This window comes from Talpa occidentalis, unplaced genomic scaffold (assembly GCF_014898055.3).
Source record: "Talpa occidentalis isolate TD23 unplaced genomic scaffold, MPIMG_talOcc4v2.1 talOcc4.10, whole genome shotgun sequence".
NCBI classification, from domain to species: Eukaryota; Metazoa; Chordata; class Mammalia; order Eulipotyphla; family Talpidae; genus Talpa; species Talpa occidentalis.
The window spans coordinates 39,497,150-39,510,298 of NW_023600993.1; the positions used below are offsets into that span (position 1 = coordinate 39,497,150).

At 40.0% G+C, this 13,149-nt stretch overlaps 1 protein-coding gene across 4 annotated transcripts in view; it reads right to left on the reverse strand.

Moving 5' to 3' along the window:
• The window catches only part of ERC2 (ELKS/RAB6-interacting/CAST family member 2), an 847,094-nt gene that overhangs the window by 334,778 nt on the left and 499,167 nt on the right, over window positions 1-13,149 (reverse strand). For all 4 annotated transcript variants that reach the window (XM_054694730.1, XM_037501575.2, XM_054694735.1 and 1 more), the window contains one exon: window positions 10,794-10,954. In XM_054694730.1, coding sequence (XP_054550705.1) covers window positions 10,794-10,954 — 161 coding nt within the window. The remainder of the gene's footprint in view (window positions 1-10,793; window positions 10,955-13,149) is intronic.

Consider the following 13,149-nt stretch of genomic DNA (forward strand, 5'->3'; position numbering starts at 1 on the left):
CAGTCTCCTGCTGCCTTAGACTAGAGCCTTAAATGACACAAGTCTTAGAAATGCACCAAAAGGAAAGTTTTCCAAGAAAACTTCCAGAGATAGAGCCAGAGTTCTGAGCTCAGGGAAGTGAACACACAAACACCAATTTCATAACAGAACAGAAAGACACCAATTTAACTTTGCCCATAACTGCTGGCATGGCCACGGTGCTCTCTGCAAATCTCTTCAACTAAGCAAAGCATCAGGTGTGAGTAATAACAGATTCTCAAAGTGGGCCATAGCCTCCTGCAGGTTCAAATTAAGGATACTGACTTAACCTAACGATTAAGTCAAACACTGCATTTCACTTTTTACATGCCGTTGGTTCCCAAATTCCGTGACTGGAAAACAATAGACTTTGGCTGTTCTTGACTGGCAGCTTGGCTTCAGCTATAGTTCTCAATCACTTTGCTCCTGGGGAACTAAATGGTCTCCCTTCAACACCTCATTCTTCAGGCAAGACTTCCACAGCCAGCCCTTGCTTTGCCCCCAAACATTCATGTTTAGGGGCACCCCTCCCACACACAAATACATAGTACTTCCCAGGTGCTGGGTTTACATCCTGTCCAATAGTAAAAATGACAATCTGGCAAGAGAGCCATTCTATCCAACTTCCTGAGCCTGAAGACAAGTGAAAGAATTGTTTTTCCTGATACACAGTTGAACAAAGGTAGAAAAGCAAGGGGCAAGAAAAAAGAGGACAGAAGAAGAAAACTACAAGAAAGAAGAAAGAAGAAGAAAGAGCTGTGATGCAAGAGCAAAGGGGAAGTGGATAAGGCAGGGGGAAGGAGAACAAGGCAGCTAGCAGGGGGCAGAATTCACCAGTATTCATTCCTTCAGCAACTTTTATGAAATGCTTCCCAGGGCCCAGGAACATTCAAAGCCTCCCGAGCTCCAAGCTATGTCTCACCCTAAAACTCTGTCTTCACACACTTGGAGTTTTGGGTGATGTCCATTTTCATGAGGTTGCTGATCTTGAAGTTCATCCTCTGTAGTCGACGGGATGAGGCCCCCCAGATAGCATCTGTGCTATATTTTACCTACACAGAGCAGGTACTAGAGGAAGGCAGACAAACCTTACAAGTTAAGATTTGCCCCAAGTCCTGTCCTTCCTAATCTTGGCAGGCAGCTGGCAACTGGGTAAGTCTGTTTCCCATTAATGCCGTAGGATCAGGCTTACAGACTTCCATCTCCACGGTGTCCTCAGTTTTCTTTGCTCAATTTTGCTCTACACAACCATTGCAAGAAGTAGTTCCTTAGGAAAATACCTAGTTACCCAGAGGGATGAGGGGAAAGAAGAAAAAGTAGAAGGGACAAAGAGGGAGTTAAAGGGACATCAACTTTAGGGCTAGCTAGAGGACCATGCAATTTTGTACCCTTAACCGATTAATATCTGGGCAAACTGCAGATCAGAGTGAGCCACAGATTAAAGGATGGAGCACCAGAGCTGGAGAGAGCTGGATGGAACACATGATCTGATAAACAGTGGATGGATCAGGTATCTTTGTATCTTACCCAGAATTTATAACTCATAGGGACACAGTTTCCTATGTCAGTTCCACTGGGGTACTACATAGTGAGTATGTAGTCCCCCCAAAGCAAAGCAGAGTCAAAATCATCTACACAAAATAGGAGGTCCATAGGCCACCACTGCCTCTAAGCCAAGATCATGATCCTAAATGCGGAAACCTCATCCTATGTGAGCAAGCTTTCAAAAGAAGTTAAGTTAAATTAGAGACGAGTCCCAACAAAATGTTTATCTCTTTCCCAGCTTAATAAACACCAGTCTAGAGAAGAGGACGCTAGTGTGGGCTTCTTAATGCCAGCACTATTGGTATTTAGGGCTGTATAATTCTTTATTGTTGGGACAATTGACCTGTGCACCACAGGATTTTTAGCAGCATCCCAGCCTCTGTCCACCAGCAGAGATGCATTACCCTCCAGTTGTGACAACACAATATGTTACCAGGTTTTGCCAAATGCCTCTTTAATGGGGCAAATTGTCTCCAGTCTGAGAACTACTGCTTGAGATAATCGTAGACTATTACCATGGTGATCAGAATTAGGGCCCTGTTGACAGTTGCGGTGCTCAGGGTCAGGCTGGCCTGAACTCACTCAGTTCTAACTGGCAGATTCATGCTGTGAACTCGAGTCCCGAGAGCCCTCCTCACTGTAACAGAGAATTCTTGTTTCAGGACTTGATGTATGACCTTGGCCGTACTGTCTGCCCCTTGCTTTCTCTTTGTGTGATGTAGCTGCCCAGTCCCTTGCCTCCTGGGGTTCAACCTGGCAGCACCCCCCAGAGCATAAGATCAAGTACTTAACAAAATTCCTCCAACAGGATGTTGCTCTTGGATTGGAAGAAAGGACCACAAATGCCCCCTTTGACTCACCATGCGTTGAGGTTGGGAGACCCATGCCTTCTTCTCTTTCTCTCATTTAACAGTTGGCCTTCCCTATCCCCCGCGGAGCTTCTGTGAGCATGGAGATGACATGAAGTATGGCGCTTGGAATCATTTAAGCTTTACTATTCACAAGCATTTCGATTATTTAACTGCTGATTATGATTATTTAAGCTGAAAGATTATACTGCTCTAGCTCAGAAAATGTTTGTATTTCTATTAAAAACCAGCAGACCAAGGGGCCTCTTGACTGACATTTTTCACTATTAAAACTATATATACAGTGCATGTTTTTGGCCAAAAGACAGAGTGTCCCTTATTTTATGTTAAGATAAGGAGTCTGACTTCAAAAGCTTTCTCCAACTCACTCTCTTCCTGCACCCTCCTCCCGCCATCACCCCAGCCTGTTGTCCTGCTCCCCGAGGCAAGTTGGAAGTGGCACCTGTACTCCCACTGCCATCTACTATTAAATCAAGATGGATCCCCATTCCCACACTTAAAATTATTACAGTAAAATCCTGAGTTCTTCACTAAAGGCAGTGTACTCAATGGTCAAGTTCATAAACTACAGTGCCAAATAGTTTTGCATTTGAGTTCCTGGGTTCTGAGCCTCAATTTCTGCATCTACACATGGAATCACTACTCCCCACCCCACAGGAGGTGTCAGCAACATGTGAGTGAAGCACTTAGCCCCTGCCTGCTATTAATGAGAACTTAATAAATTCTCATTGATAATGTTAATCCTAACGTGTATGTGCATTGAATGTTATAGATGCCTAGAGAAGTTTAATTCTCTAAAGGTATTTTAACCAGAAATAGTACCTTCTGAAAGGCAGGAAGAGTGAAAGGGTCTTGATTCTACCTGACATGAAATTTAACCACTGATCTTTCTCTGTGTAACTTGTGAAACACATCTCTGCTTGGTTCATATACTTCATGTCCAAAGAGTTTTATGAAAAATACATGCAATGCAGGAAATTCTATTGAGGACTTATTAGAGAGAGGTGTCCTGAACGAAGCAGTCATTTTTGGCTTTTGGAAATGTTTATATATCCAAGTAGAGTTCTTCAAATGAAGGAACGAAGATGATTCTAGTAGCTCCAGGTCACTTATTTAATGGAATGATAGATAGAATTCTACATCAGAAGGAATTATGGGAATCACTTGATGCCCCCTAGCTGGGGTGGGTGGGAATTCCCTCCATATTTCCAGAACAGGTGATGATTTTCCTCCACAGGATTTGTTAACATCTCAGGAGCTACCTTGAAAGGCCGCAGCATTTCTACTGCTACAAAGTTCTACAAAGTACTGAAGGAAGATTTGTACCCCAACTCTAGCACAATCTCCTGAGGATGCATAAATCAAGTATACTTCTTTTCTCATGTTTAAAGGTGGCAACATTTAAACAGTTGAAGGAAAAATCTGCCTATTGATCTTCTCTGCACCTAACATCCCTCACCCATCAGCAATGCCAAGCACGATAAGATTTTTAGGTATCCTTCACGTGTTATTCACCACAGGACTCCCCCATGGTGCCCAGAAATCAACTCAGATACATCATGGACACACATGCATACCAGTAAATCTCTGTTCGGAGAACTAGCTTTACAGGTATCGTTGCAAAGTTGTTCTTAAATCCTCAATGAGATAAATATCAGTTGATATATTTTTTTCATGTTTTATTTTGGAAAAAACTATTAATTGTCCCCATATCCATTTCCCCCTCTTTAGTACTATATTCCTGTGATGTTAGCTGGGCATTGAGTCATCCAGAAAAAATCTCCATTCCCCTGCTTGCCTTGCAGTTAAGTGTTACCAAGTGACTTAAACACTAGTCAAAAGCCCCCTACTATACTTTAGTTCTTGCACCTACTTAGAATGTAAGTTCCATGAATGGAGGGACTTTGGCCTCTCTGTTCACTTTGAACAGTGCTTAAGATTACAACTAAGGTGTACTTACGTGGAATGGATGCTTAACAAATATTTATTGCATGAACTGTTAAATGACTCAGATATCCATGGGTGTTGTATATGAGTTAATGAGCTGGGAGGGCTCCTTTCCTTTGTGCTGGCCAAAATGTGGAGAGAATAGTTGAAATGGAGGCAAAAATCTGGCATCATGAAGGGGAAGCCATAAGCTGTGAGCAGCAAAGCAACAAGACAGATGGAGTGTGTGACCCTGGTGAGGACAGAGCCACATGTATGAGGTTCTGTAATGGGGGATTTCTGTCCTTGCATATGAAGATGACTACATCATTCCACTATCCTAAAGCTATTGTTTAGTATTTAAGTTTTACAAACACATGATAAGATCTGCATACAGCCTGTCCCACTAACGATTCTAATCCACCAACTTTAGGCTTAAAAGACGGAAACAGAAAGCATGCATGGCAAGGAAAGGGATGTCTTTATGTGACCTCTGAAACTCAAATGAAAACCGATATTTAATGAGCAGTAATTCATGACACTTAGACCTCCTCTCTCTGCCACCAGTCCTCAGAGGTAACTTAGGTAACTTAGAAAATTGCAGCTGGCCTCATCACTGTGCTAGGTGACTCAATGACTGTTTAAAACTGAGCAGATGGTAAAAAGTAATAGAGCATGATATTCTAAGACACATCAACATACTATAGACATGCAGAAGGTTCTCTAAGCAAATCATTGGTTAGAGAAAGTATTGCATTGTAGTGAAAGAAAATTGTTCTTTGAATTTGAAGATAGATCACTATGTGCTAACTGCAATAGGTTTCACTCATTTATACTAATATTTAACATAACATTATACATATGTGGCCTTTTTATAGCTTAAGAATCTCTTTCTCATAAGTGCCTAATCTCATTCAGTTCACATAACATCCCTGGAAGATGGTGTAGCCCTCTTGCAACTGAGTTTATCAATTTTAAGTAATGATTGCCTTCAAAACTCCTCTCCCAGGCTCCATTTATTCTGTCCAAATTGCCAGGCACTTAGGATTCCTCCCCAAAGAAATGTGATTTGTCTTTTCTCATGTTGGCATGAAGTAAAGAATAAATTGATTTTATCATTTTCTGCACCCTCTCTCTCCTTTGATGGGTACTTACCTAATGAGAGGCTCTCTCAAAGAGAATCCTAGATCAAAGAGGCCAAAGGGATAATGCTTTGGAATAAGCTGCTGCCTTACCTCACTGTAAACTTCCTAAAATAACTCAGTATATACAAAGGCTTGGGGGCTATCTGGAGAAGATGTCTAAAATGCAACAATGCCCAATAAATTAAGCTGTAACTCACAACATCATGAGAGGACTATAAAATGTAGAGGTCCCCTTAAAATCTTTACATAAGCACAAGAAACCACCACAAAAAGTCAAAAATGTACACTTCAAATTATGTAACTATTAGCCAGTTCTCAAAACCCTTATTCATTCAGTATTTAATACTAAATGGAAAATATCAGTTAGCCTGCCTGTCTGCCTATTAAATTACTATGCTAGTTTAAATTGTCCAAGCAAATGCACACAGATAGATTTTAAGTACTGTATCTCAGGGCCTTCAATTCCTTTTAGCCACAGATATCAAATTCACCTGCCACAAATTAAATAATTGAGCTTTGGTTACTGGAATGTAAGCTTATTAACCGGTATTAATAAAACCAAACATATAGAATGATGTTCTTAATATTATTTTAATAAAATCTCTTTTAAATAGGAGCAAATGTTACAAAGATGAACCATTATAAAATGTTTTAGCAGGAGGTTTAAGATTTTTTTAAGTAAAAGAACAATCTTATACACAAGGGGGAGTGAATATTATGTTCCTTTGCAAAAAATACATCATTGGGAACTGTTAGTTCTTCTAGTACGGGCATGAGGACTGATAGTAAGAAAACCAAGCAACAAAGATCAAACTCAAAAAAGGAGAGTGTTGGGCAAGGATCGTACATGAATTACACTTCAAGACTCCTTTGGCCTTCACTCCTAAGAGGGTTCTCAGGCCATTAGAAAAAGGTACATCATATTTTCCATGTCCTGTTTTACCCCAACCAACCACAACCATCCTCACCTATGGAAACAGCTTTGTAAGTAGGATTCACACAAGAAACTACTTCAGTCATCTATCCTTATGTGCCTACTTATTTATTTCCTTCTTCACTCTTTTAATTCAAATGTAAGCTTTATAAAGTCAGGAATTTTTCTGTCTGTTCCCCTAAAAAAGTACCTGCCACATTGTCAGTGCTCAGTTAGTACTTATGAATTTTTTAAGCAATTCATTCTTTGCCCAGTCTTCCCTGAAGGCTGACCACATGACACATTCTAGATGTGTAATATTAAAAGGAAATCCCAGCACAAGTAGAATAAAACCAATTCATGAGAAATCTTTAAATTCAATGAATTAGCAACCTCCTCATATTAAAATCAGTCTAAATTTAAAACAAGGATATTCCACCCCCTCCACTTGCCCAAGCAGAAAGCCAGGGAAAATGTAGGCCAGTGTAGATCACAGTGATCAACACAAAACAAAATTCTGGTTAAAAATGAAACAGCTGGACTGTTAGGTGTGACTCTTTAGAGGTACCAGGAAGGATCCTTGAGATAATAGAACAGTGCCGTACCTTGATGGTGATGGTGGTTACACAAATCTGTTACACAAATACATGTGATATAATTATGCAAGATGTTACTACTGAGGGAGTCAAGAGTACAAGACACCTCTCTATATAGATTTCTCACAACTGCATATCCCCTATAATAATTGGAATAATAAGTTAACAAAATAAAGCAGCAGGATGTTTGCAAAACTTTATATCAACAGAACACTGGCCAGATAATGTTTACCCAGATAAATGTCCAGTAAAGGAATGAATCTATATGATGGTACAGTCAGCAATAAAAATACTACAATTTTTGTTTCTGATATAGAAGGGTGTTCGCCATTCTGTAAGCTGAAGAAGCAGGACTTACAAGATATCTACAATCTAATTTTGTTAAAAAAATAAAGAGCATTTGTAAAGATACAAATCAAAATATCATCTGTGTCTATCAGTATGGTAGGTCTATGGATGGTTCTGCTTTAAATTTTGTTTCTCTACACTTCTTCATTTTTTTTCTAAAATAAACACTAATACCTGAACAAATATGTAAAAGTCTGTAGGGCTTAGGGGAAATCTGTGTTCCTCTGGAATAAAAACAAGACAAACGGGAAGATTACAGAGAAACCCATTTCAGCTCCATCTAAGGATGGATGATCTCCCTGCAAGAGCTGTGGAACAAGAGCCATCACCTCCTGAGCCCATGACTTCCTATGGGATGGTGTGCAACAGAGGCTGGTAAATTCCTTATTAATAATTACGTGGTGAGAGTCTGGCTTCAGGCAAGGTGGTTGGACCCAGCTGCTTTGCAATTCTCAAACTCTGAGCCATTTGATTTAGCAACGAATTTAACAGACATCACCTCTCATTTCAAAAGGCCCTTTTTATGTTTCAAAGCACTTTCACATATGCTGGCTTATATTCATTTCATTTCAGTACTTTTTTTTTAATCCCTGTGTCTATAACAATCCTGTACAGTAAGAAGGGCAGGTATTACCACCTCCATGCCACTGAAGAAAAAACTGAGACAGCCAGACTCATCTCCTTTTATGTTGTAGGTGAGTTGAGAGGTCACATCTCCTTTCTCTTGACTCACAGCCCCATGCATCTTTCCTCTAACGCCACAGAGCTTTTCCCTTCTCACCAGGGTTTGGAAACTAAGCAACTTGACCTAAAGTTGCTTGCATGATGCCTGCCAGTTGAAAGGATTTGATTTAGTTTTCTTTCAACTTTAAGTTGAAAGGAAGCTAACAATGCTTGGCACTTACTGAAAAGGACATCCCCACATGACTATGCCTACAAACTTATGTTGACTGGGTTAATGTCAAGTAGCAATGTCAGCTGGGCTTAAAAAAAATCACCATCAACCAAACTTGAACAGTCCAAGAGGCTGATAAATTTAGCTGGGATGCTCAGTCAATATAATTATCCTGTACCTGTGTTCTCCGGAAGGAGGCCTTAAGTGCAGCTTCTGGGCCAGTTAAATAGTGAATAGGGTCTATATTGGGTTTAATGAAGCAGGGTTTTGTTACTCTTACCAAAGGAATTAACAGAGGAATTTTGTATTTATTTTGCAGTGGCAGCAGATTAAGCACTTTAGCAATAACGTGGCAATTCACCAAAAGAAGTCTTAGTTAGGTGCTATCTGAAATCATGAAATTAAGTGGGAAAACATACACATAGAAAAGGTTTATATGTTTTAGAAAAATAATCCAAACTTTAGATAAATGATACTTTTCACAAAGTATACTAAACAAATGACATATTTTCCTTGGCTGATCATGTCATTTTCAGATATGTATCATTTTCTGTGTGCCAAGCCCTCCTCTGAGTGTCTCTCCTCACAACCACCCCACAAAAGTCATCACAGGAGGAAACTGGAGGGCGAGCACCATTAAGGTCACTTCCCTTAAGTCACCCAGCCACCAAGTGGAAGCAGCACGATTCCAACTCAGGTCTGACAACTCCAAAACCAACAGGCTTCACATTACTTGTTCTCTCAAAATGTTGAAAGTATATGCTCTTTTTATAAACAGGAAGTAATGAAAGTTTCCTTATAATGGCATAATAAATCATTCCTGGAGGTGTAGAGTTAAGTTGGGAACAGCTGGAGAACAATGAGAGAAACTAGGCTGAACTTGGCACATTGCACGCAAGGAGGCAGACGTGGAATAGGTGAATGGAAAAGAATCAAGACTGACAGAATCTATGTCTGGTATTGTGACTAAGTCATTGACCAAGGCAAAAGTGTCATGGGACCCTGAAATACTTTTCTTTTTAGCTAAATAAAATCCAGTCTCCATTATTCATCTAGTCACTCATTCAACAATTATTGAGCGCCTACCATATCCAGGCCTTGTTCTAAGTAGGGTGGTTACTGCAGGGACTCAGACAGGGAGACGTTTCAGACAAGGTGAAGTTCACACCAACTTCATGAGAAAATGAGGTAGTAGAAAGGGAGCCTGAAGTAGGAGATTTGGGTTTTAATTCTGGCCAGATGGCCGTAAGCAAATTACTTGAAGTCTCTATGAGTCTCAGTTCCCTCCCTCTAAACTGAGGATAATAATATCTGTTTTTAATATATCATCTTTTATTAGGAAAAATGAGAATTTATATGTTAAAAAAACTACTTATCCTTTGGTCTTGAAGAAACTGAAGTAGTTGACATGGAATAAAAGTTTTGTCCTCATTATTAAATCCTTCCAAATATTTCATTCCATATTTTCCATGATCTAAGCTTTCTGAGCTTAATGTTAACCATGTGTAAGGCTTATGGGGTCAGGATAAGGTCATTCTTCCATACCTAGCCACCAATTTCAAAGTCTATGTTACAAGCTTAAGATGCCATAATTATGTATGCCTCCCCTTATTGTGGAAGGAAGTTGGATTTAAATTATATCTTAGTGACTATTTCATTTTAAACTTATAAAGAGATGTTGCTTCTTGCCTACTTCTTCAGAAATAGATCCATACCAATTGATTATTTCTAAAACCTTTGAGTAATTTTCTTTCCTATGTTCTTCCATGATGATATTATTTCATTGTGAGAATGAAATAAGATCTAGGTGGAGATGGGTGTGTCACAGGCCCACAGGAACCATTTCCCACCCAGCATGCAGCTGCACTATGTTGATTAAATCAAAGGAGGAGATTGGTTCCAGTCCCCTTCATTACCTACCATGGCCCAGATGGGGGTGTGAGGGATTTCAAGTCTGCTTTTATCAGTCCAACAAATCAGAGTCCTGCTTTCTAAACAAAGAAGTACCAACCTTGAGTCTATGAAAGTCAACACAAGCCAGGCATTGTACACAAGTGAAAAGAATATAATTAGCAAAGTTATAGTCACAATTAGGAAATACCTCCTCAGAAAACTTTCCACTTAACTCTGAGCAGTGCTCGAATTACCTTTGAATTTAATAAGGCCTTGGTTTCTTGGCCAGCTCAGACCTTTGCCACATGTCCAAGAACACCATTCATACATATTATCCACAAAACACAGATGAACATAATCTAGGGCTGGAGACATCTTTCTATCCATCCATCTACCTACCTATCTATCTATCTAGCCATCTAGCTACCTACCTACCTACCTACCTAACAGATGTGAAAATGTGCAAATTGAAACATACAGCTCTTATTTTTAAAATAAAAAGTGTAGCCCAGGAAATGACGAGTCAAGTGTTAAGCTAAATTATTCTTTCTTCAAACTCTTTTTTATCTTCTCTAGCCTTCCCTCTTTCCCATCCCTAAAGAGAGGTTAAAATGAGATACTGGGAAAGCAAATATGGGTACTCACTTCATCTCCAGGATCTCCTCAAGCTGTTTTCTCCTTTCCATGCGGAGGTTGACCAAGTGAGCCTCCTTTTCAGCTAGGGACTGCTGGGTGGATGCGAGGCGTGCTTTGGTGGCATCCAGCTCCTGTCTGGTCTTCTCCAATGCATTCATGAGTTCCTCTATCTAAAAGACACATGGAACAAGGTAAGTCATTTCTTCTTGTTCAATCACAGGGCACTCTTTACTAGCCTGGGTTCGGACAACACACTAAAAGTAATCATAGCTGGCCTTGAACTGGGCACTTCATCTTGCAATTCATTCTTTCTTTGTCACCGGTTAGAAATAAATGTTTCAAGCACAAGAAATGTTCAAATTTCTCCAAGGTTCTCATTCAAATGGTTTGTCAAATAACTGCTAAAGAAACTATTTAATATATTTATTAGAAATGGATTCTTTGAGAGTGAGTTGACCCAATTACAAACTGTGTTTGGCAAAAATCTCAGATATTGCCTCACTGTCAGCAGAAGGCTACTCAAAGTGCATTTTGGCTGGCACAATACACTTTTGTGTGTAGGCTTCAGAGCACTCTGACAGGAAGCTAATCTATGTGTTTCAGATCCATTCATGTTTTAAACTATCAAAGTCTTATTTGGCAAAAGTGATTTGATGTCCAAAGGCCTCAGGAGCCCCCTCCACCTCACCTCCCTGCCTCGAATTCAGGAAGCAAGATTTGGCCAAAAGTAAACAGAGTTCCAGCCACAAAAGGTTCAAGTTTGGTTTGCCCCTGAAGTTTGAGAGGGTTCTAAACTTGAAATAAATGACATGTAACTTTTATAGGGTGCTAATACACCATAGAAATAAGTCAGACTATCAAATATCCAGGGTTTTCAGGCAGGTTCCAAAAAAATTGGACTGGGCTGGGGGGTGAGTCGCCATGGATTTATCCTCCCCAAACCTTTGGGGGATTATAAAAGCCAACACACAACAAAGAGGACTGGTGTTTATGGTTCTGTTCTAGAGACTTCCATGGAGCAAGCTGGTGAAATGCCATCCCTCACACAGATGTAGCTGCATGTACTCTGCTGACTTAAAACCATGGTTCCAGGAAGTTTCTAGATTCCAGAGTCGATGTTTGGGTTTCTAAGCCACCCCTTTCAGCTGAACTTGGCAGAATAGGATCATCCATCACCAAAGTCAACAGAACAACCTTCAAAATGTGTCAATGACATGTTAAGTTCCAATTCATAAAGACTTTCTACACAATTTCTACATTTTAACATGGAATTTACTCAGAATAAGCATTATAGATCACAGCCAAGGTAAATTACAGGATTTCAAGATTGAGAAAACCTTCATTTTGCCCTGATAAAAAAGGAAATTTGATGATCATATAATGTAAATCAATGCTAAAACTAAAATCAATTTTAAAAGGAACAACCTATGAAAGTCATAGACTAACACCTGTTTAATTGTAAAACAATTGGCATTATTCATCACCTTTGGAAACACAATCTAAAAAGCAATCACAAACTTTTAATTTCTCACATAAGCACAGAGAATATCATAATGATGACTTGAAGCCTCTACAAAACAGTACTTGGTAAGAATGAAACAAAGATTTTACTTCTACCTCTCCCCTCTTATTTTTTTAAAGATTTAATTTTAAACAAGAGCTGGGGTACAGACCAGAGGCGCGGGAGGGTGAAATTCACCAAAGACAAAGCGGGGAGCAGAACAGGCAGATGACCGAAATACACTGCTGAGGGGAGCAGCAGGCATGACAGGAGAGGTCTGCCACACCATGTGGGAATCTCCCTGGTCGACCAGGAATCGAATCCACGCTGCAGAGGCTGCGGACAGCTTCACAGTGTTGCGCGCAACCTGCTGTGCCATCAGGGAGGCCTGTCCCCCCTCTTATATTTTTAAGGGTAAAAGAATCAGAGTTTTGGGGATTCCAAGGTCCTAGTCAGATACTGTGGTCCTAGCCCTCCATGCAGGGTGTCCTGTGTCCTCACAATCCATTTCCTTTCATAATTATTCTTTGTTTCAAATGTAATATTGATCCCAGAGAGGAGTATTTAGGATTCTCACCTGCTGAAGCTCTTGCTAGCTGAAGCTGACCTGTCTGCAATCTATAGACAGAGCTACTTACATCGGTCTCCAGGTTCTAAGTTCATCTGCCACCTGACTTCTCAGCAAGCAGCAACTAGTTTTATATTAACCCTACTTTAACAATTACACTACAAAGTAATGACTTGCAGGTTGCTCCAGTATTTTCAGCAATAACCACATGGAGAAACCTGTAATCCAGACTTTTTACTTATGGAGATGGCCGTTGGCTTGCAACATCAAAAATTCCTAATATGAAGTGAGACTGC